The 25,381-nt window shown below is 43.4% G+C and overlaps 1 protein-coding gene across 13 annotated transcripts in view; it reads left to right on the top strand.

Annotated features, from left to right (window-relative positions):
• The window catches only part of ZC3H18 (zinc finger CCCH-type containing 18), a 2,225,788-nt gene that overhangs the window by 1,136,370 nt on the left and 1,064,037 nt on the right, over positions 1 to 25,381 (top strand). For all 13 annotated transcript variants that reach the window (XM_044081724.1, XM_044081723.1, XM_044081715.1 and 10 more), the window contains one exon: positions 13,546 to 13,671. In XM_044081724.1, coding sequence (XP_043937659.1) covers positions 13,546 to 13,671 — 126 coding nt within the window. The remainder of the gene's footprint in view (positions 1 to 13,545; positions 13,672 to 25,381) is intronic.

Below are 25,381 nucleotides of genomic sequence, written 5' to 3'. Positions count from 1 at the left end.
GAAACTATTAGCCAGGGACCTAAGGGTGTCAGGGCTTCTGTTGTAAAGAATCCAGTTCCTTTGGATAAGGATGCTAGAGCTTTGGAAAGGTGGGGTAAGAAAGTGTATACCTCTTCCACTTTAGCAATGAGGGCTTTGAATTGCCAGTTTCATATGTTGAAGTACCAGAATTTTCTCCTTACTCAGTTAAAATCTAAAGTGGATGCTTTGGCAGAGGGCATAGAGTGTAAGGAATTACAGGATTTGGTACATGCCTCTGATCAGGTGGGTAAGCATGCTTTGCAGTGTGGTTTTGATGCTTTGCAGGCTTCTTCCAGGGTGGCTGCCACTGGTTCAGTTATTCGCAGGCACGCCTGGCTTAAGGATCAGAATTTGTCAGAGCATGTTAAAGCTAGGATTTTAGATGCTCCTTTGCAGTCTGAAGTTTTGTTTGGTTCTCCTGTGGAGTCTGTCTTGAAAAAATGGAAGACAAGGCTAAGTCTATGCAGACTGTTAAAGATTTTTGCAGGTGCAGCCCCTAAGTTTAGCAGGAACTGGCCTGCTAAGGGTTGGACTTACCTTCTTCTGATTCACAGTCTAGGGGTAGATCTAGACGTGGTAGGGGCAGAGCTCAGAGTTCTTTCAGGCCTAGACCGTGGAGTTCACCAGCACAATCTACAGGTGAGGGCAGGGGCCAGTCCTTTCGTAAACAGGCCCAATGACCTGCATCTCCAGCTGCCAGATCCTTCCTGTCTGGCAGCTCCTTTGGGAGGAAAGTTGGCACTCTTCAAGCAAAATTGGTTTCTAGTCACCCAGGACAAATGGGTGTTGGACATTATAGACCGAGGCTACAAGTTTTATTTCCACACATTGCCTCCTTTCAAAGGCATGCCAGACATTCCTCCTCAGCAAAGGGTAGAGGCTCACAAACAGATTTCTTTACTTCTTCAGGTCCCTCTGTCAGAAGTGGGCCTCGGATTTTACTCTCGCCTATTTCTTGTACCAAAGAAAGGAAACACTTGGAGGCCAATCTTGGATTTATCTATCCTCAACACATATATGGACATTCCAAAATTCAAAATGTTGACGTTGCAACAACTTCTGCCTCTGTTAGGCAAAGATCACTGGATGGTAACTCTGGATCTCAAAGACGCTTATCTTCATGTTCCTATCAGGCTCAGTTGCAGGAGATTCCTGCGCTTTCGGGCTGGGACTTTACATTATCAGTTCTCTGCATTGCCCTTTGGCTTATCTACTGCACCCAGGGTATTCACAAAAGTTCTGGCTCCAGTGATAGCCTTCTTCAGGTTAAGAGGAATACAAATTTATCCTTATTTGGACGATTGCCTGATTCTTGCTCAAGACAAGCACGAGCTTCTTCACCATCTACAGTATGTTATGACAGTGTTAAGGTGCCTAGGGTATTCTGTGAACGAAACAAAGTCCAGTCTAGTACCCTCTCAGGAAATGTGCTTTCTGGGTGTGAGACTGAATACAGCTTCCCAGATGGCCTTTTTGACCCCGGACAAGCAAAAGAATCTTACACTTTACTTCCATCAATTGTTTCTACGGTCCAGGCTGACTGCAAGGACAGTCCTTCAAGCCTTGGGGTTCATGGCATCTTGTATTCTGGTGCTTCCCAATGCCAAACTGCATATGAGGAAGCTACAATGGTATCTCAAAAATGTATGGACACAACACTGCCAAGATCTGGACACTGTCATTCAGATAATACCTTGCATTCAAAAGGAATTTTTGTGGTGGGCTCAGGAATGTCACCTAAACAAGGGACTCTCTGTGACCCGACCAGAGGCGAGTCAGATTTTAACGACGGATGCCTCGGACAAGGCTTGGGGAGCACACCTCAATGGAAAATGGGTTCAAGACACGTGGCCTGCCACACTTCAACATTTACATATCAACTTGAAGGAAATGTTAGCAGTCCAGTTTGCATTGGTGGCTTTCAAGGATTTACTTCTCCCAGGGCAGGTGTTGATTCAAACAGACAACACAACTGTCATGTGGTACATCAACAAGCAAGGGGGAACCCATTCGTACCCTCTTTGCAGGCAAGCTATGATTTTGTGGGAGACTGCTCTCAGTTTGCAACTCACTCTTCAAGCAAGGTTTCTGCCAGGAGCACAGAACTCCTTAGCAGATGTTTTGAGCAGACGGATAGTGGATCCCCACGAGTGGAAATTGGATCCTCATGTATTTCGACAGTTGACAATGATATGGGGTCTCCAGACATAGATCTGTTCGCTTCTCCACTAAATTTCCAGGTGCCAAAGTTTTGCACAAAGATGTTTCATCCCACAGCTTGGAAAGTGGATGCTCTATCATTCAGTTGGAGCAATCTTCACGTCTATGCCTTTCCGCCTCTGCCTCTTCTTCCAAAGGTTCTCTTGAAGGTCAGACAAGACAAGCCCTCCATGATTCTAATAGCTCCAGACTGGCCTCGACAGCACTGGTACCCTCTGCTGAGGAGTTTAGTACGGAACCTCCTTACCCTTTGCCTTTGATTCCACACCTTTTGACTCAGGAGGGCAATCATTTCCTCAATGTCAGGATTCAGTCCCTGCATCTAACAGCCTGGCATATTCTGTTCTAGAACCTGGAGGGTCGCAGCTTCCTCAACAAGTTTTGAATGTTATTTTGGAGGCCAGGAGGCCTAGTACAAGGAAAGTTTATGCTGATAAATGGAGGAGATTTTTTATTTGGAGCAAAGCAAAGAGCTTTGATGTTTCCAGGCCTGATTTGAGTGTTTCTCTTCAATATCTTACAGAATTATTGGACAAGGGTTTGTCTTTCTCCTCTATAAAAGTTCATGCTGCAGCCATTTTTCTGCTCACTATGACTGTGACCCACCATTATTCTCTCATCCTTTGTTTAAGCAATTCCTTAGAGGGGCAAAGAACATAAGACCCCCCGCGTAGAGCTCCTACTCCTGCTTGGGATCTCAATTTTGTGTTGGAAAAACTTACTTTACCTCCTTTTGAACCTGCAGCTACGGCTGAGTTAAAGTTTTGTCTTGAAGACTGCTTTTTGTTGGCCATTACGTCTGCTAGAAGGGTTTCTGAATTACAGGCTCTAATGGCAGTTGAACCCTTCCTAATTTTTCATAAGGACAGGGTATCTCATGCACTAACCCTACTTTTATGCCTAAAGTGGTTTCAAATGTGGCCTTGAACCAATCTATTCATTTGCCTACTTTTTATGCAGATCCCCAAAATAAAGGGGAGAAAATTTTGCACACTTTGGATATTCACAGGCAGTTGCGTTATTTGAGCAAGACTAAAGGGTTCAGACAGTCTCAGCAGTTGTTTGTTTCTTTTGCTTTGGGTTCTCAGGGGAAACCTGTTTCAAAACAAACTATTTCTAAGTGGATTGGCCTTTGTATTGCTTTTTGTTATTCTCATCATGGTAAGGAGATTCCAGCTGGAATCAGGCCTCACTCCACTAGGGCTACTGCCACTTCTACTGCTTTTTAAGGGGTAGCTACTAAAGATATTTTGGAAGCAGCTACTTGGAGTTCAGTGCACACTTTTTCTAAACATTACCATCTTCCTCTTTATTCCAAATCTAGGGCTGGATTTGCCACTGCAATCTTACAGGGCATTTTGGCAGCCCCCAATGCTTTATGATTTTGCCAGCCTCCCTTTACCTCTGCTTTGGGATTCTACCCATAAGTTATGACTGCAGCAATGTGAGATGAAGAACATAGTACAGTTTTGTACCTACCATAAATGTAGATGTTCGAAGATCCACATTGCTGCAGTCCAATTTACCCTCCCTCCTTCCCCTCTGTAGTTTGGAGTGATTTGGAGTGATTTGGGTTGTAGCTGTTTTTGTACATGGTTTTAGGGAGTTATTCTATTTTTGCCTGTGGCCTTTATTTTTAGGGCCTTCTGACATCTGGGGCAAGAAAAGACTGAGGAAATGACGTCGGTCATGCACTTTAATACCTTGACGCTCTGACGTCAGATCTGAGCGCCCATGACCGACGTCAGCCTAATACTTTGGTATTCGGGCCGACCGAGGACACCGGACTACCCCATAAGTTATGACTGCAGCAATGTGGATCTTCGAACATCTACATTTATGGTAGGTACAAAACTGTACTTTTTGATAAGGTAACACTGAGTAGTGCTTGGCTGAGAGTGGTGTGTGTGAATCTCTAAAAAGGTAGTGCTCACATTTTCTTTTACAGAGGGTTTGTGTAAAACTGATTTGGATTTGGCTGGTGTTGGTAATCACTCAAGACAATAGTCTGAATTTGCCATACATTTTTAAGGGAAAGCACGTGTCTGTGTGTGCTCAAGTATGTGAATGTACAGTATACATACGTATTCATATATGTTTTATAGGGCCATACTGACATCTTTTCACAAGAAAATCCTCCCTGTAAGTTTCTGTATATGGGCAGAATATTTTTCAACTCTCTGTCTTTGGCTTTGAACTGTCTGCATTTTATCTGTGGCTCAGGCCTAACCTACTATGGGGAATACTTTGCCAGCGTGAGATTTGAATTTTATGCTACAGAACATTACTGTGTATCCAAGTTAACCTTTATAATTACCTGCCATTGTTATTCAGGGAATGTTTTGTTTTCAGTAGCTGCCACATGCTTGAAGGATTTCATAGTTTCATTGATATGCTTTTAGTCTTTTTTAGCATCCCACAGAGATGAGATTACTTTAAGAATCCCCCCCCCCCTTTTTTTAACCTGAATTTGTAGTGTCTGAGAGAATTTTGAATTGGTCTTTCAGGTTCTGTTTGTATTTTCCAAAGCAGGAGGGTGAGGGAGTGTTAGTCTTTTGCATGTCTTGAATGTTCACAGACAGCATAGGTGTTACCATGCAGGACTGCTTTATGTAGAAAAAGTAGCTTAATTTCCTAAATGTAAGCAATGAAAACACATCTTAGCAAGATGGAATGTATAGCATTTTCTTTTCTTATAATAATGGGCAGAGTTTTGCAATAGGTGTTGAAGGCTTTCCTTTCGAAAGATGCAAGACTGCTTCAGAAGCTTTTTCCCCTTTATTTGGTTAACAGTTGCATCTACATGAGGTATGTGAAACTGCTGGTTGACAGAAGTGTCCACATTTATTAGACACTAAATAGTCATGCCTGTGTGTAGGTTTTGAATAAGATGGCATTAGATGAGCATCAGTACTGCAAAATACATTAATAATAAAAGCTTTAGCCACACTGGAACTGCTGCCAGGAAAATTCTGTTCCTTTGGAATAAAGGAAGGTTAAGAGAACTGTTAACTTTTTGAGAGGGACTGTAATTGTCTTTCAGAGACGTTTTGTAAAGATAGGTAAATAAAGTGTCAGCTGTGCTGTATATTACCTTGTCAGCTGCTTTTTTGATTGAAGTGCTCTGTCTTCCTGCCTATCTTCTTCAGTTCCTTATGACTGTAGAAATCTGTATCCCATGGGACAGTAATCTTCAGTGGTCAGGTTGCATGTCAACTTTAAAATGAACTTTATGATTCTGTTAAAAGTACTGCTGATTTATGCTACATCATGTGCATTTACAACAAGGCATAATTTAAACTTTATCAAAATATTAAATGTTAGTTGACATCATTCCTTATTGCCTGGAACCTTGTAGAGGAATGTAGTGTTGACTGCTTGAGCCATCTGGCTAATGTCACCTTGATGATAAACGTTTTCAGCTGAGTTTCACTTTCAAATTACCTCTTTATAGCTTGTTGACATATTGGCGTAGCAGTAGATGATGTACTGAGCCATGGTTTTACATGTTTTCCTGTTCTGTTGCATAGTAACCATTGAGCTGCTAGCACTTCCAATTCTTTCCCTGTCCCCAGGAAGAGAGCAACACATGGCATGACCATCACTTCAGCAACTGTGAAGAGTATTCTTATGCCCTTGTGTCAGCATCCTTGCATTGAGCGTGACTATAAGCTCTGTCCCTACCTGTTGGTGGTGATGTAGACCCCTGCATCACCATGAATTCCCTGCAGTGTCTTCCCATTTGTTTGCATGCTTCAGTGCACATGCTATGATAACTTCCACTGACTTGGTGAGACAAGTTTATGTGCCCCAGTCTAATGTGATCTACTGTAACAAACCTTCACTTGATGGGAGTAGTCAGGGCAAACAACTGGATCCTCAAGTCTCTTCCCGCAGAATGGGTGATCCGGCAATGTCCATTTAAACCACCTTCTCTGGTGCCCAGGTTGCTATTGGAACTTTGGTCATCTTGGCCAAATTCAGGACTTTCACCTTCAACAGAGAGCCAGGTTCACATATGAAATTTTCTTCAGTGTTTGGCAATTTCCAAACTGTATATTAACTGGAAAGCAAGGGTCGAAATATATTTTTCTACATGATAGGTTTGTGGTTTGCCAGTAAAACATTTTGTCATGATCTACAGACTTATGCTGCTTGTTTACAGAATGTATTTCTTTATTCACACTTTTGAATTGTAAGTGTTTGAACCACAGAACCTCATACAGTTAAACCATATCTGTAATATATCACCTCATTATAAACAAGGTCATTGTGATAATCCCAAAACTTAAGTAGTATTCACAATCGAAAATGGGTATTACTGTTATAAATGTCACTGTAGGATGTTCTTCATCTCACATTGCTGCAGTCCTTACATATGGGTAGTCCGCTGTCCTCGGTCAGCCCGAATACCAAAGTATTAGGCTGACGTCGGTCAAGGCGCTTAAAACTGACATCAGAACGTCAGGGTACAAAAGCGCATGACCGACGTCACATCCTCAGTCTTTTTTGCCGCATGGTCTGATGCAGAAGCAGTGTTGCAAGTGCCGTTCGGCGTTCTGAAATTTTTCGAGTTCGGAGTTTCAGACCGAATCCAAGTTGGCTAAGTACCCCATTGGGGAATATTTTGTTTTTTTCTTGCCTCAGTGTATTACCGGATGTCAGAAAAAGTGAATAATTGTATTTCTTGTGGGAAACAGATACCGCATAGGGATTATCATTCTTTGTGTATTCCTTGTTTGGGGCCTGAGCACGACGTAGTCGGGTGTCGCTTTTGTGCTAGGTTTAATAAGCGCACTATTAAGCGAAGGTTAGATTGTGCTAGGCTGGTCTTCGGGAAACGGTGCAATTATAACATGCCGTCGGATACTCCGACGCCGCTAAGAAGCGCAAAGACAAAGCGGTTAAACCCAGGCAAGATGAGTCGTCCGTTCCGGACGCCGGTTCTTTAGAGGCTTCAATGGAACCGGTGGATGTTCTTCATCTCACATTGCTGCAGTCCTTACATATGGGGTAGTCCGCTGTCCTCGGTCGGCCCGAATACCAAAGTATTAGGCTGACGTCGGTCAAGGCGCTTAAAACTGACATCAGAACGTCAGGGTACAAAAGCGCATGACCGACGTCACATCCCCAGTCTTTTTTGCCGCATGGTCCGATGCAGAAGCAGCGTTGCAAGTGCCGTTCGGCGTTCTGAAATTTTTCGAGTTCGGAGTTTCAGACCGAATCCAAGTTGGCTAAGTACCCCGTTGGGGAATATTTTGGTTTTTTCTTGCCTCAGTGTATTACCGGATGTCAGAAAAAGTGAATAATTGTATTTCTTGTGGGAAACAGATACCGCATAGGGATTATCATTCTTTGTGCATTCCTTGTTTGGGGCCTGAGCACGACGTAGTCGGGTGTCGCTTTTGTGCTAGGTTTAATAAGCGCACTATTAAGCGAAGGTTAGATTATGCTAGGCTGGTCTTCGGGAAGCGGTGCAATTATAACATGCCGTCGGATTCTCCGACGCCCGCTTCCACGAAGAAGCGCAAAGACAAAGCGGTTAAACCCAGGCAAGATGAGTCATCCGTTCCGGACGCCGGTTCTTTAGAGGCTTCAATGGAACCGGTGGTTCCTATGGAGGCTTCTCTGGAGTCTCAGGGGGAGACCTTGATTTTGCAGGATGTGGCCTCTCCAGAGGCAGGCCAGGCTGAAGGGGCTTCTCAGGTTTCTGTACTCCCCTCCCTTCCCAGGGTGGTTAGGCCCTCTCCTTCTGTTTCCAAGGCTTCTTCCAGAGGCAGGCCAGGTTTAGCTTCTGTTGGTGTCTCTCCTAGTTCAGCAGGGTCTGTGCCTAAGAAGCACATGCTTAAAATGGCAGAAGATTTGATTACTCTGATTAGAGGTTCTATGCCCCCTCCTGATAAGAGGCCTAGGGTGGAGCCAGAGTTGGAAAGTTTTGAACAGGCTTCGGATAATTCAGAGTCTTCGGCGGAAGACTTACAGGAGTACACTCCTTATTCTGATTCTGATGCAGAAGATTCCACTCCTTCTGCTTCTCCTCCAGAGGATTTTTCTTTTTCAGAGACACTTCATTCTATGAGGGAACATTTTAAGTGGGAAGGTCAGGACTTCTCTGATTCACGGAAAAGGCTTAGGGAATTTTTGTTTTTACCTCAACATAGGCCCTTAGCTATACCTCCTGTTCTGGATGTTGTGCAAGATGCATTTTCAGAGGCTTCACTTAATCCTGATTCTCTGCCTCCTGCGCCTGTTAAACCGGATAGGTATTACAGGGTGCCTGATGCTCATAAATATCTCTATAAGAGTCCTAGGGCGGACCCAGAAACTATTAGCCAGGGGCCTAAGGGTGTCAGGGCCTCTGTTGTAAAGAATCCGGTTCCTCTAGATAGAGGCCAGAGCTTTGGATAGATGGGGAAAGAAGGTCTATACATCTTCTACCTTAGCAATGAGGGCTTTGAATTGCCAGTTTCATATGTTGAAATATCAGAATTTTCTTCTTTCTCAATTGAAATCTAAGGTGGATGCTCTGGCCAAAGGCATTGAGTGTAAAGAATTACAAGATTTGGTGCATGTCTCTGAACAGGTGGGTAAGCATTCTTTACAGTGTGGTTTTGATGCTTTGCAGGCCTCTTCTAGGGTGGCTGCCACTGGTTCAGTTCTTCGCAGGCACGCCTGGCTTAAGGATCAGAATTTATCTGACCATGTTAAGACAAGGATTTTGGATGCTCCTTTGCAGTCTGAAGTGTTGTTTGGTCCACCTGTGGAGTCAGTCTTGAAGAAAATGGAAGACAAGGCTAAGTCTATGCAGACTGTTAAAGATTTTTTGCAAGTTCAGCCTCAAGTTTAGTAGAAATTGGCCTGCTAAGGGGTGGACGATCCTTCTTCTGACTCTCAGTCTAGGGGTAGATCTAGACGTGGTAGGGGCAGAGCTCAAAGTTCCTTCAGACCTAGAACATGGAGTTCACCTGCACAATCTTCGAGTGAGGGCAGGGGCCAGTCCTTTCGTAAACAGGCCCAATGACCTACTGTTTCAGCTGCCAGATCCTTCTTGCCTGGCAGCACCTTTGGGAGGACGGTTGGCACTCTTCAAGGAAAATTGGATTTTAATTACCCAGGACAAATGGGTGTTGGATATCATACACCAAGGTTACAAGTTTTATTTCCATACCTTGCCTCCTTTCAAAGGCATGCCAGACGTTCCTCCTCAGCAAAGACTAGAGGCTCACAAACAGATTTCTACTACTTCAAATAGGAGCTATACAACCGGTCCCTCTGCCAGAAGTGGGCCTAGGATTTTATTCTCACCTGTTTCTAGTACCGAAGAAAGGGAACACGTGGAGGCCAATTTTGGATTTATCTATCCTCAACACATATCTGGACATTCCCAAGTTCAAAATGTTGACGTTACAACAGCTTTTACCTCTGCTGGGCAAAGATCACTGGATGGTGACTCTGGATCTCAAGGAGGCTTACCTTCATGTTCCTATCAGGCCCAGTTGCAGGAAGTATCTGCGTTTTCGGGCTGGGACTTTTCATTATCAGTTCTCTGCATTGCCCTTTGGCTTATCTACTGCGCCCAGAGTGTTCACAAAGGTTCTGGCTCCAGTGATAGCTTTCTTCAGGCTAAGAGGAATACAAATCTATCCTTATTTGGACGATTGCCTGATTCTGGCTCAAGGAAAGGACGAACTTCTTCATCATTTACAGTATGTGATGGCAGTGTTAAGATGCCTAGGGTATTCTCTGAACGAAATAAAGTCCAGTCTAGTACCCTCTCAGGACATGTGCTTTCTGGGTGTGAGACTGAATACAGCATCCCAGATGGCCTTTTTGACCCCGGACAAACAAAATAATCTTTCTCTTTATTTCCATCAATTGTCTCGTCAGTCCAGGCTGACTGCAAGGACAGTCCTTCAAGCCTTGGGGTTCATGGCATCTTGTATTCTGGTACTTCCCAATGCCAAACTGCATATGAGGAAGCTACAATGGTATATCAAAAATGTATGGACGCAACACTGCCAAGATATGGACACTGTCATTCAGATAATACCTTGCATTCAAAAGGAATTTTTGTGGTGGGCTCAGGAATGTCACCTAAACAAGGGACTCTCTGTGACCCGACCAGAGGCGAGTCAGATTCTAACGACAGATGCCTCAGACAAAGCTTGAGGAGCTCATCTAAATGGAAAATGGGTACAAGACACGTGGCCTGCCAGACTTCAACATTTACATATCAACTTGAAGGAGATGTTAGCAGTCCAATTTGCATTGATAGCTTTCAAGGATTTACTTCTTCCAGGGCAGGTGTTGATTCAAACAGACAACACAACTGTCATGTGGTACATCAACAAGCAAGGGGGGACACATTCTTACCCTCTATGCAGACAAGCAATGATTTTGTGGGAGACTGCTCTCAGTTTGCAGCTAAATCTTCAGGCAAGGTTTCTGCCAGGAGCACAGAACTCCTTAGCAGATGTGTTGAGCAGACAAATCATGGATCCCCACGAGTGGAAATTGGATCCTCATGTATTTCAAAAATTGACAGTGTTATGGGGAACTCCAGACATAGATCTGTTCGCTTCTCCACTAAATTACCAGTTGCCAAAGTTTTGCACGAAAAGGTTTCATCCCACAGCTTGGAAAGTGGATGCTCTCTCATTCAATTGGAGCAATCTTCACGTGTATGCATTTCCACCACTGCCTCTCCTCCCAAAGGTACTCCTGAAGGTCAGACAGGACAAGCCAACCATGATTTTAATAGCTCCGGATTGGCCTCGACAGCACTGGTACCCATTACTGAGAAGTCTGGCACGGAGCCTCCATGGCCTTTGCCTTCGATTCCACACCTGCTGTCTCAGGAGAACAGTCACCTACTCAATGTCAAACTTCAGTCTCTGCATCTAACAGCCTGGCATATTCTGTTTTAAACACTGAAGGGTCTCAGCTTCCACAACAAGTTTTGAATGTTATTTTGGAGGCCAGAAGGCCTAGTACAAGGAAAGTTTACGCAGATAAATGGAGGAGATTTTTAATTTGGAGTACAGCAAAGGACTTTGATGTTTCTAAACCTAATTTAAGTGTTGCTCTTCAATACCTTACTGAGTTATTGGACAAAGGTTTGTCCTTCTCCTCTATAAAGGTTCATGCTGCAGCAATTTCTGCTCACTATGACTGTGACCCACCATTATTTTCTCATCCTTTGTTTAAGCAATTCCTTAGAGGGGCAAAGAATATAAGACCCCACGTAGAGCTCCTACTCCTGCTTGGGATCTCAATTTTGTGTTGGAGAAACTCACTCTACAACCTTTTGAGCCTGCAGCTACTGCCGAGTTGAAATATTTATCATGGAAGACTGCTTTTTTGTTGGCCATTACCTCTGCGAGAAGGGTTTCTGAATTACAGGCCCTTATGGCGGTTGAGCCTTTCTTAATTTTCCACAAGGATAGGGTATCTTTGCATACTAATCCTTCCTTTATGCCTAAAGTGGTTTCTAGTGTGGCTTTAAACCAAACTATTCATTTGCCTACTTTTTATGCAAACCCCCAAAATACAGGGGAAAAGATTTTGCACACTTTGGATATACACAGACAGTTGCGATATTATTTGAGCAGAACTAAAGGGTTCAGGCAGTCTCAGCAGTTATTTGTTTTATTTGCTTTGGGTTCTCAAGGCAAACCTGTTTCAAAACAAACTATTTCTAAGTGGATTGGTTTTTGTATTGCTTTCTGTTATTCCCATCATGGTAAGGAGATTCCAGCTGGGATTAGGCCTCATTCCACTAGGGCTACTGCCACTTCTACAGCTTTTTTAAGGGGGGTGGCTACTAAAGATATTTTGGAGGCAGCTACTTGGAGTTCAGTGCATACTTTCTCTAAGCATTACCACCTTCCACTTTACTCTAAATCTAGGGCTGGATTTGCCACTGCAATTTTACAGGGCATTTTGGCAGCTCCTAATGCTTTATAGTTTAGCCATCCTCCCTTACCTCTGCTTTGGGATTCTACCCATATGTAAGGACTGCAGCAATGTGAGATGAAGAACATAGTACAGTTTTGTACCTACCATAAATGTAGATGTTCGAAGATCCACATTGCTGCAGTCCAATTTTCCCTCCCTCCTTCCCCTCTGTAGTTTGAGGTGGTTGTGTGGTTTGGGTTGTAAATATTGTAAATATGATTAGTGCAGGGGTGGTTGGTTGTTCTTTGCTGTTTCTTGGCTTTGGCCTTTCTCTTAAGGGCCTTCTGACATCTGGGGCAAGAAAAGACTGAGGATGTGACGTCGGTCATGCGCTTTTGTACCCTGACGTTCTGATGTCAGTTTTAAGCACCTTGACCGACGTCAGCCTAATACTTTGGTATTCGGGCCGACCGAGGACAGCGGACTACCCATATGTAAGGACTGCAGCAATGTGGATCTTCAAACATCTACATTTATGGTAGGTACAAAACTGTACTTTTAAGTACCCTTCCTACAGTACTTCAGGACCTCTTAAACCAGTATTCAGACCACAGTCCTGACATTTGGTGTACAGTAGAAGAGATTGTACAGTAGTATTTTCAGCCACTAGCTTGTGAAACCATTTTTGCTTAAGGAGAATTATTTGGCCATCAGCTTGTAATATTTAACTTAATCATTTTAGGTGAGTTATAACACACATCCTAAGATAATTTTTTACTTGTACAGATGACGTGTGCTCATGCCCTGATGAATGTTTTCCAGTTCTTGGCTCTCTGAAACAGAATTGTTACTATTCTTTTGCACCACTGCCCTGTACTACAGGTGTTTTTTTTTTTACTGGGTCTACAGGATCTATACCAGAAGAGCACATTATATTTTATGCATTTCTTTGATTTTCTTACCAGTATTTCATTCCCTGGCTGTACTCATGATTACATTAACTTTTATCCTGTCTTTTAAATCTTGAGAGAAGAGATGGAGTTGCTTGCAGTACAGCATGTGAGAAGCTAAGCTCTTGACAGCAGTATATTCCCAATTTCTGCTGTAGTGTCTTACTCAACACCAGTACAAATTATTTTTGTTACACCATTTCTACAATTTCATACTTTCACATGTATTTTATTGTTGTGAGCTAGAATACATTTTTATGAATGATTGGAAGTTTTGGGCACAAATCAGTAATTCTTTAGTGGTGGGTAACCATTTTGATTTGGTCAAAGTCCATTTCTTGAGGGGTTTGGTGGTAAACTAGTCTTGTAAAACCAGCACTTTTTTAAACTTTCTTATTGTGTTGTCATGATAAAATTCAACATCATATTGATAAGCAGTGATGATTATTGTCTTTAGGTCATCATCTCATTCATCTTCCTACACTGGTTCCGGCTCTGATTCATCACGATCGAGATCTTCATCCTACAGTTCCTATTCTAGTCGATCTTCAAGACGTAGCTCTCTTTCTGGAAGCAGATCCAGGTATGAAGTGTAGTAGTTTGTAAACTTGATGCTAACACCCTGGTTATTACTCTCTTAAGTCAGCTAGTAACTAAATCCTTAATCATATCTCAGTCATTGTGTTAACCATTTTTTGAAGTTTTATTCTGAGAAAGAATCTAGAGAAAATATCTCTCATTTGGATGTTAAATGTATTCCATAGGTTTAGAATTATAGATTTGGTGTTAGTGAAGCAGACATTGTTTTTTTTTTTTAATTTAACTGATAAAGGCAAGATGTAATAACTGAAGAACATGGTTCTGGGGGTTCGAAAAGCCAGTAACCACAAAAAAAAAAAAAAAAAAAAAAAAAAAAAAACAGTCGCAAGGTTGAGAGAGCTTCTTAAATTAACCACAAGTCTAAAAACTGGACTGAGTCGCACAATTTATTGAAAATAAAATAGTTTGCACATACGGATGAATGCCATCCCTTTCCCATATACTTTCTTTCATCCAGCATGCCCTTAGGACTTCATCAGCACAATGAGACTCTTCAGTGTTCTGTAAACTTGTATCCCAAATTGAGTGTCACGCGATTAAAAAAACACCCTGGGTTAGCAAGCATTTGACTTGCCTACCTTTTGCTTTCCTGGTTGCTCCCACCTGGCCTGTGTTTGTTGTAGAATTGGGGTAGTATTTACACATTGAGGAAAATATGGCCAAGATGCTGAGGGAAATTCCACTACTACTCTAGTGAGTGCCATGAAATCTTTAACACATTATCACCTGTTTCACAGTTAGTTAATTAGGTGTTGCATTCCTGTTTTGCTGCTAGGTTAGACAGCAGATGCCTTGACCATGCAGTCAAAGAACGTTTAAATGGGAGATTAATCTTTTCGGCATGTAAAGCAGCTTTTTGTCTTAAATGTTAACTTGAAATCCGTGATCACATGAAAACTGCTTATTCAGGGTATTGGATGCAGGGTAGTGAGAACCATGACTAAGCTAAATTATAACAAAAGCACTGTGTAGTTTGCCTTCCTGGTATTATAGGCTTGAGCGGTACAAGGCAGCTCACAGCACTGGCACTAACGCAGAAAAGAACAGCAGAGTATGATTAGTGCTGTAGGCATGAAGGAAGTAAGTCCACAGAAGCTACAGCCAGGGCAGGTAGAAGGAACCTTGGTTTAACATTTCATCTGAAGGACACTGTAGGAAACCTTACTTTTTAATAGATCGAATTTATAGTTTGTATAATTGCAGTTTTGTTTTATTCCCTTTTGCCTTGGCAGAAAGCTTTACTTGACATTGTCTTGAAGCAGATGTGTTTTCTTTAATTCATTCTCAAATACCTGTGTGTCCTCTTCAGGGTCATGAGCTGAAACCTCTTCCAACAAGCACTAAGCACAAGACAAAGAAGCACTCCCGTACAGAACACCAGTCCATCACGTTACACATGTTACATTCCTACAGGCAGTTTGGAGAATTACTAGGCTTCTGATGTGCAAAGCACTAGCAGAAACCACCACAGTCATGAGGAGGACATGCATACTCCTCACAAAAGGTATTCCAGACAGGAAACAGACTGGAGAGACAAGTGTTAAGATGGAGCATTGCTGATTTACTTAAGTCTGGGTGATCATGTCTTTTGGTATACATTTGGACAGTTTAGAACAGTTTTCTGACTGTTCTTTTATGCGTATGCCCCAGTCAGCATACCTTTCTTCTAAAGAAAACTTGTGTATTAAATGATGTTCTTCATGTTTCCCTGTTGCAGTCATCACACTCTGATTATCTGCCTGCAGGTAGCCCTCAGTTGGCCAGAATACCCGAGACTTAGTATTTCTACGTCAGTTGCTGTTGCTCCAGGACTGACGTCAGCTCATTAGGGGTATAAAAACAGGCAGCCGATGGCATTACATCAGTTTTTCTTGCCAAGGAGCCCGAAGCAGAAGCAGTTTGCACGAGTGCCGGTTGGCCGTTACCTGAGTTTTCCTTTCCGAATTGAATCATCCTGAAGTCTTCTAAAGCTAGGTACCCCGTTGGGGATCTTTTTTTCTTGCTCTATCCGATGTCAGAAAAAGTTAACAGTTGTCTCGCCTGTGAAAAGTAAATACCACACCGAGATTTCCATTCTTACTTGCGTCACCTGTTTAGGCCCAGCCCATGATGTACCTTGCTGTCGGTTTTGTGCTTTGTTCAGCACCAGAACTATTCGTCGTTGGGCCCTAATTGTCACTAAAATGCTTTTGCTCTTGATCTCGTATTCTGAAATGGCTTTGGTAAGCCGTCCGACTACCGATCTTTCAAAACCTAAGGCTAAAGACAGAGACAAGACCGTACAGGTCCAAAACTGCCATTGACACTTCCATTAAGTTAGTTGTCAGTTCGCCGGTACTCATGCGCTTTCGCAGTCCCTGATGTCCACTAAGATGGATTCGCAGCAGCTACTGAGACCCGTTCGGAGTCTGGTATGCCATGAGACTCTTCTTTGACTACAGAACCTGCATGTGTCTCTACCTTGGATGAGTCTGGAGCTGCTGTGCTTGCACCGGCTTCTGAGGAAGTTCTTTGCACTACCGATGTTTGATACAAACCGACTTCTTTCACATCTTCAGTTCTGTCTAAAACTACCGAGTTTTTAAGGCCATGAGTGCGAGCTACACCTAAAAAAATAAACAGAAACACAACCAACCAAGTATTTCCGAAGCGTTTTAATAATCCACACACTAAGCGCTTTCACCATCAACACATGGCATCATCAGAGTGAATGGAATCCAATTGAACCAATGCTTTATACATTTTGGTTAAACACTAAAACAATTAACCAAAGCCTTAATTACCTTGTCCTTAAAGAAGCATGTGTCAAATAAATACAAATACATATACTGTTCCAGCCACAAATTTGACAATGATTGTATAAAATACACATAGGAAATACATGAAAATACATACGAAAATATGCATATCAAATAATTTACCTTGTAGTTTGTACACTTAATTATAGTGTCATTTTAATGTTTAAATAACGTTTGCCTTTTGCTTCAATATTGGTTTTAAGGAGATGTATTCATTGAGCCCAGGTGGCATAAAGGCATTTAACATAATCTGCCATTTGTACTCCAAAAGTTCCACCTTTAAATTTTCATCTCCTCCTGTTTCGCTGTACAACACTCTATCTCTAACAAAGAATACAAATCTCCTAAAATTGGTACACTTTGTACTGTGTGTATATAAAGCATTGTGTGTGTCATGACCCTTGATGGCCCTAAGATGCTCACCTATCCTATCTTTTAATCTCCTAATGGTCTTACCAACATAGTAAGCACTACAGTTGGTGCACATGGCTAAGTGTAAACCACCTTAGATGTATTACAATTCAATGAGATGGTTATATTATAACCTTGTACACTAACATAAGGGCCATCATTGATATACCTACACATCCTACAAGTGCCACATCTACTCATTTTGGAAATAGTATGTTTAATAGTATGCTGTTCCAAAAATTCTTTAACATTTCTACCCCTTGAGTAAACACTTTTGGGAAACCGATTTTTAAGGTCACTACTGAAACAAATGTCCCAAACTGTTTGTACAACTTCCTCAGTATCTTTTATTTGGCTGTTGTAAGTTAACACTAAAGCCCTATAATTAAATTAATCTTGGTGTGTAGATGTTATCACATTGTCAATACTCTTCACCCTTAAAATAGGGGGAAACAATGTGTTTCTTTTCCTTAAAACCTCTTTACGTATTCTAGTCAACAACTTGAGAGGATAGCCTCTTTCCAAAAACATTCCTATTAAAATATATAATTCTTTCTCCAAAATGTTATTATCATTTATAATTCTGGACAACCTTACCATTTGTCCCTTTACAATACCCTTGCGCTGATGCAAAGGGTGACAACTACTGTAATTCAGTAGTGAATTACTATATGTTTCTTTCCAATATATTTTACTCACTATACCATCTAAACTTTTTAGTAGAGTGATATCTAAAAAATCTATTTGTTCATCACTCCATTTACTAGTAAATTTCAGAAAGGTAGTTGTATTTAAATACTCTGCAAAGGATTTAGCTTCTTGTTCATTACCTTTCCACAGAATCAGAACATCATCTAAGAATCGACTGTATAGTAATATTTTTTTCTTTGTAGATGGAATGCAAAATGCATTGTTTGGCAAAAATAGGGGCACATTTTGCCCCCATTGCCACACCTGAGATTTGATGAAAAATCTCCCCTTCGAACATCATCGATGAAATTCACACTGTCATTACTGAAACATTTACTTTTGACCAAGCTTTCAGTGAAATAATCTATACCTTCTTCGTGGGGTATAACCATGAACAGGTTTATCACATCAATAGTTAAAAAAAGACCATTCAGTACCTGAAGTTTGAAAGTTATTAAACCTTTGCAAACAATGCCACGAATCCTTTAAAATGTGCTGGGCCCCTGTCACAACCCGCTGTGTTTTTTTGTCCACATAAGCTGCCAAAGGTTCCATTTTAGAGCCCCTAGATGTGACTATGGCTCTAAACGGCGGATTGTATAAATCTGTGTATTTTTGGAATTCCAAACACAGCAGGGGTGACCGGGTAATCAACTTTCAAATAATTGTAATCATCTCCATTGATTGTTCCCTGATGTAATGAATCTAACAAGAACAAATCTATCGTATGATAGACTATGTTTACCTCGTTTACAGAAACCCTCAGATAGGTGGTGGTGTCATCCAAAATGTTTAACATTTTAGCTGTATAGGCAAATTTTGACATGATGACAGCCCCCCCCCCCAACCTTTATCTGGTTTCATGACTCTTAACTCTCTGTTAGTTGCTAGTTGTAATTAAGCTTCCCTTTCACTTCTTTTCAAGTTATCATCACAATATACTTTTTGATTCGTTTTTACATTGTTAACCCACCAATACACATTTTCTCAAAGGTCGCCACTTTGTTATTATATGGTGGAATAAAAGTACTCTTTCTGTTCAAACCCCTAGATACCATAACATATGCTGGGGTATCAATTGCCAGTGGGCATAGGCACAAAACCAAGTTCAATCCCTGCTCTCCATAAGGGCAATTCAACCTGTTCCTGCAGAACAGATAGGTCAAGTGTTCTATTCCAAACTTTTCCTGGTACCCAGAAAAGAGGGCACTTGGCACCCAATTCTAGATCCTTCCATTCTAAACACCTTCCTGGTGGTACCAAAATTCAAAATGCTCACCCTTCAGCAACTTCTTCCTTGCTGTCCAAAGATGCCTGGTTAGCCACCCTAGACCTTGCTGTCCAAGGATGCCTGGTTAGCCACCCTAGACCTAAAAGAAGCCTATCTACACACTCCTATCAGGGACTCATGCAGGAAATACCTATGTTTCAGGGCAGGATCTATGCATTATCAGTTCTCTGCACTTCCCTTTGGCTTATCCACTGCTCCCAGAGTATTCATAAAATGCTTGGCTCCAGCCATTGCCTATTGTAGACAGAGGAAAATTCAAATTTACCCGTACTTGGACGACTGCCTGATTCAGGCAGTCAGAAAAGGCTGTTGCAGAACCTGATGTTTGAAAAGAACCTTCTAACCTCCCTGGGATTACACTATCAATGAAAATAAATGAAAACTAGTCCCCAGCCAAAAGATTGTATTCCTGGGAGAAAGCTTGGACACAGCATCCCATATGGCATTCCTTACTCCAGAAAAACAGGCCTATCTGACAGGCTACTTCACTCAAATAGCCTCCAGAATCTGCAGCTATCCGCAAGGAAAATCCTGCAGGCCCTAGGGTTCATGGCCTCTTGCATACCACTAATTCCATATGCCAGACTGCATATGAGGAAACTTTAATGGTACTTAAGTCTTTGGTGGCATCATTCTCAGGATCTGGAAACCGTCATACCTTGTCTAAGGACAGAGTTTGTTTGGTGGGCAGCAGCATGCAACCACAACAAGCGACTTCCCTTTACTCAACCCCACGCTGCCCAGACCCTAACCACAGATGCATCAGACTATGCTTGTGGGGCACTTCTGGACGACAAGTGCATTCAGGGCCACTGGAGCCCAAGTGAAATTAATCAACCTAAAAGAGATGTTAGATGTTCAGCACGCTTTAACAGCTTTCAGATCCCTACTCTCACCAGGGCATCTGCTATTAAAAACAGACAACACCACATTTATGTGGTACATCAACAAGAAGGGAGGAATCCCACTCTTACCCACTCTGCAGGCTAGCCGTGGCTCTGTGGAACATGGCTTTGGGCATGCTTATTCATCTGCAAGCTCAATTCCTGCCAGCCAAACAAAACTTTCTGGCAGACTTAAGCTGAAATCTCCTAGACCCACACGAGTGGCAGGTAGAACTCAGCACCTTCAGCCTTCTAATCCAGAAATGGGGACCCCAGAGGTGGACCTCTTTGCCTCCCCGTGCAACCATCAGCTCAGTGAATTCTGCACCAGGACACCTCACAGCAGGGCCTGGAAAGTGGATGCCCTATCCTTCCAGTGGGAAAACCTCTCCATCTAAGCATTCCCAACTCTGCCTCTTCTCTCAAGAATATTACTCAAGATAAGACAGGACAGTCCAAGGACAATCCTGATTGCCCTGGACTGGCTACGCCAGCACTGGTGCCCACTAGTGCGCAACCTGTTACTGCTGCCACATTAGCACCTACCCCAGATCCTAACCCTCCTCACTCAGCAGGGGGAAAGATCTTGCATCTGCAACTGCAAACCCTGACTCTTGCAGCCTGGCTTACTCCTTGAATTCTCCCCCAGTAATCAGCCTAAGCAAGCAGATGCTGGACGTCATTCTTGAAGCTAGAAGACCCAATACAAGGAAATCCTATGCTGATAAGTGGAAAAGGTATTGCTCCTGGATTCAGTCTAAAGGAGATGACACAGCACTGCCCTCCTTACCTCTAATCTTGGATTACCTAGCAGATCTACTCCACAGAGGCCTATCCTTCTCCTTCATTAAGATCCATGCCTCTGCCATCTTGGCTCATTACACCACTGAGTCACCTCCCTTCTCTCACCCCCTCATCAGACAGTGCCTGAGAGGGGCAAACGACTTAAGGCCACCAAGGAGAGCACCCACCCCTGCTTGGGACCTTAATTTTGTACTGGAAAAGCTCACACTACCCCCTTTGAGCCTGCAGCGTCAGCAGAGTTAAAATTCCTCTCTTGGAAAACAGTCCTGCTTCTGGCCATCATTTCAGCTAGAAGAGTGTCTGAGCTACAAGCACTTATGGCTGTGGAGCCCTTCATTATTTTTCATGCTGACAGGGTCTCCCTCAGGACTAACCCTTCCTTTATGCTTAAAGTGGTGTCCAGTGTAGCTCTCAACCAATCTGTCCATTTGCCAACCTTCTTCCCTAATTCTCAAAATAAAGGGGAAAGGATCTTGCACTCCTTGGACGTGCACAAACAGCTCATATTGTACCTGGATAGGACTAAGCCCTTCAGGAAATCTGACCAGTTACTAGTCAGTTTTGCACCAGGGGCAGAGGGCAAGGCCATTTCAAAACAAACAATTTCCAAATGGATAGCACACTGTATCCATTTCTGCTACAGACACCATGGGAAATAAACCCATCAGGGGGTCAGAACACATTCCACTAGGGCAACTTCTGCCTCTACAGCATTCCTCAGGGGAGGCCCTACCAGGGACATTCTGGAAGCTGCTACCTGGAGTTTTGTACACACCTTCACCAAGCAATACCACCTGCCTATCTTTTCGAAATCCAGGGCGGGTTTTGCAACAGCAGTCCAGCAGGGCATACTAGCCAGTCCCAATTCTTCTTGACTGCCTCCACCCTTTCTTCAGCTTTGGGAATCAACCCAAGTTTGATGATGACTGCAACAGTGAAACATGAAGAACATAGTACAGTTGTGTACACTTACCATAAATGTAGATGTTTGAGTGTATTCACAGTTGCAGTCCTGGTTTCCCTCCCTCCAGCCCCCTTGTCTCTCTCTCCTCTCCATGTCTATTACTCACCCCTTACAGAGGTATTGGTTTTTACTTTTTACTGGTGGTGTTTTTCCCACCATGGCTTAGCTCCCTATTGGGGGGCTCCTGACATTTGGAGCAAGAAAAACTGATGTAATGGCATTAGCTGCCTGATGTCCTTCAAGGATGCATCTGCAGTCATCACATATGGGTTGTCCTGCCTCAGGCAGCCCTTCGGTCGGCCGGATTCCAAAGTCTGGGTCCGGCGTCGGCTGAAGTCGCCCTTTCCCCGACGTCAGAGTGCCTGGGGTATAAAAGCGCCAGCCGACGCCATCTTCCTCAGTCTTTCTTGCCGCGTGGTGCCCGAAGCAGAAGCAGTTCGCAAGTGCTGGTCGGCCAGCTCCTGTAATTCAGCTACCGAAGACTTCAAAAGCTAAGTACCCCGTTGGGGACTCTTTCTTGCCTCAGCCGATGTCAGATAAAATTAATAATTGCTTAACTTGTGAGAAACAAATACCTCATAAGGATTTCCACTCTTACTGCCTCCCCTGCCTAGGCCCAGACCACGACGTCTCGGCCTGTTCAGCCTGTGCTTCCTTCAACCAACGCACTATTAGATGTCGGGCGGAGTTAGCAGCGGAATTTTTTGGGGCTAGTTTTGCTTACAATATGCCGTCGGAGACTCCGACTTCACATTTAACAAAGAAACGGAAGGACAAGGACCGACACACTCGGGCCGCGGTTTCGGCTGAAACCACGGCCAGGCCTACCGCGAGTGTCTCGGTCTCGGCTGAAACAGAGTCCTTGGTACTTCCGACCTCCGAAACCGCTCAACTGACAACCTCTGCCCCGGAGGCCACTACGGAGTCGGTTATTGAATTTCCATCAGAAACTGGTGTCCTGGAACCTTCCGACACCATTCCTCTAGACAAAACTACACCAGCACGTGGTGCAGCCAGGCCTCCTGCATCCATGTCCATAAAGGCATTCTCTAGGGCTAAAGCTGCTAAACACTCAAAAGCTTTGCCTCCCAGGATTATACCTCAGGGACCCACTACAGGTTCACAGATCCTAAGTTTAGCAGAGGACCTTATTTCCTTAATTAGCGGCTCACAGCCTCATCCGGACAGGGGCTCTCAACCTCCTCCAGATAAAAGGCCCAGGGTTGAGCCCTCTGATCCCCACTCCTCAGATGAGGCCTCTGATGGCTCTACTCTCTCAGACTACCAGGAGGAAGCTTTTTCGGCCTGCGAGGATTCTGATGCAGAGGAATCTATCCCCTCGGCCTCCCCTCCTGAAGAGCTGTCCTTCGGGGAAACACTTCACACTATGAGAGAGCATTTCCAATGGCAGGGCCAGGAATTCTCTGATTCCAGGAAGAGATTAAGGACCTTCTTGCATTTGCCTCAGCATAGACCTTTGGCTATTCCTCCTGTTTTGAATGCCATTGATGATGTGTACTCTGAGTCTAGCACAACCTCTGACACTCTTCCTCCGGCTCCTGTCAAACCCGATAGGTACTACAGGGTCCCGGACTCGCATCTTTTCCTTTACAAGGCCCACTCTGCTGATCCAGAAACTATTTCCCAGGGTCCTAAAGGGGTTGCAGCTGTCACTAATAAAAATCCACTCCCCTCTGAAAGGGAGTCCAGGGCTTTAGAGAGATGGGGTAAAAAAGTGTATACTTCTGCTACTCTTTCTATGAGGGCTTTAAATTGTCAATTTCATATGATACACTACCAAGAGTATTTGTTAGATGAATTGCATAAAAAACTGTCTTCAACTGAACCCCTAGATCGCAAATCACTTCAGGATCTGGTACACAACTCCCAACAGGTTAGCAACCATTTCTTGCAGTGTGGTTATGATGCATTGGAAGCTTCATGTAGGTCATCTATGACAGGTGCAGTCATACGTAGGCATGCTTGGCTGAAGGAACAATCTCTGCCAGACCATGTTAAAGCAAAGCTTCTGGATGCTCCACTGGAAAAGCAAAAGTTATTTGGCTCCACTGCTCAGGAGGTCTTAAAGAAATTTGAAGAAAAGGCAAAATCTGTACAAACAGTCAAAGATTTTCTCCAAGTCCAACCACCAAGATTCAGCAGAAATTGGCCTTCCAAAAATTGGTCCTTTCCAGACACAGAGAGATTTCAGAGAGGCAAGAACAGGCGTGCCAGAGGTAGAGGGCAAGCTAGAGGCTCCTACAGAGGACGTCAATGGCAGCCTCCCAACCAGAGAGGTAGTGCAGGACCTACAACTGTTGCACAAGGACAGACTCAATGACTCTCCTTTGACACCGCCAGCCAGGGCTCAATTGGAAGCACCTTTGGGCGGAAAGCTTTCTTTATTCTCAGAAAATTGGCACAGTATTACAAGGGACAAATGGACACTACAAATAATAGACAAAGGATACAGGTTCCATTTTCACACATTACCAAAAAGAAAAGGCATGCCAGACCTGCCACCAAATCAAAGGGCAGAGGCTTTGAAACAAAACTCCAACTTAATGCAAATGAAAGCTATAGAAAAGGTTCCTCTCTCAGAACAAGGCCATGGATTTTATTCCAGACTATTCCTTGTTCCAAGAAAAGAAAAGCAATGGAGGCCTATTCTCAACTTGTCCGCACTGAATACTTATCTCATTGTGCCAAAATTCAAAATGCTGACTCTACAGCAACTCCTTCCCATGCTGGGCAAGGGGTCTTGGCTGGTAACTCTAGACCTCAAGGAGGCATACCTGCATGTCCCTTTCAGACAAAGTTGCAGAAGACACCTCAGATTTCTTGCAGGTTCAGAGCATTATCAATTCTCAGCATTGCCCTTTGGCTTATCTACTGCGCCCAGAGTATTCACGAAATGCCTGGCATCAGTAATTGCACACTGCAGACTTCAGGGGATTCAAATATACCCATATCTGGACGACTGCCTTATACAAGCGGACAGTCAACAAACTTTGGTAAAACATTTGAATTATGCCATCCACGTACTTCAGGCCTTGGGATATACAGTCAACATTCACAAGTCAAGACTTTTTCCATCCCAAAGAATAACTTTTCTGGGTGCGAATCTAGACACAACCACCCAAATGGCTTTCTTCACAGAAGAAAAACAAAGTCAACTACCGGATTACTTCAAAAATCTGTCAAGACAAACTCAGCTGACTGCAAGGAAAATCCTGCAGGCCCTGGGTTACATGGCTTCTTGCATTCTTCTGATTCCACAAGCAAGGCTGCATATGAGGAAACTACAATGGTACCTAAGGAGTTTATGGACTCAGCACAGTCACAGCTTGGAAACTTTGATACCACTCATTCCATGCCTTCAAAAGGAATTTATGTGGTGGGCTCAAGCAAGCCAGTCAAACAGGGGTCTGCCCTTCAGCAAACCAATAGCCAGCCAAACCATTACAACGGACGTTTCAGACCACGGATGGGGAGCGCACATGGAGGGCAGATGCATTCAAGGACTATGGTCACAAAAAGAGCTACACATGCACATAAACCAAAAGGAAATGCTGGCAGTGATGCATGCAATCGAGGCCTTCAAACTCTTTCTGCATCAAGGCCACCTGCTAATAAGGACAGACAACACCACAGTTATGTGGTACATAAACAAGCAAGGGGGCACCCATTCCTACCCTCTTTGCAGACTGGCAATGAATCCATGGGAACTTTCCTTGAAACTCAATATAGAGCTGCAATCCCAGTTTGTGCCAGGAAAGGACAATATACTGGCGGACAGCTTAAGCAGAAACATCATGGATGCACACGAATGGATGCTGCACCCAGACATC

Source organism: Protopterus annectens, chromosome 8.part1, assembly GCF_019279795.1.
Source record: "Protopterus annectens isolate FY-2018-M chromosome 8.part1, PAN1.0, whole genome shotgun sequence".
NCBI classification, from domain to species: Eukaryota; Metazoa; Chordata; order Ceratodontiformes; family Protopteridae; genus Protopterus; species Protopterus annectens.
Note: the sequence above shows the minus strand (reverse complement) of the source record. Positions and strands in the feature narration are given on the sequence as shown.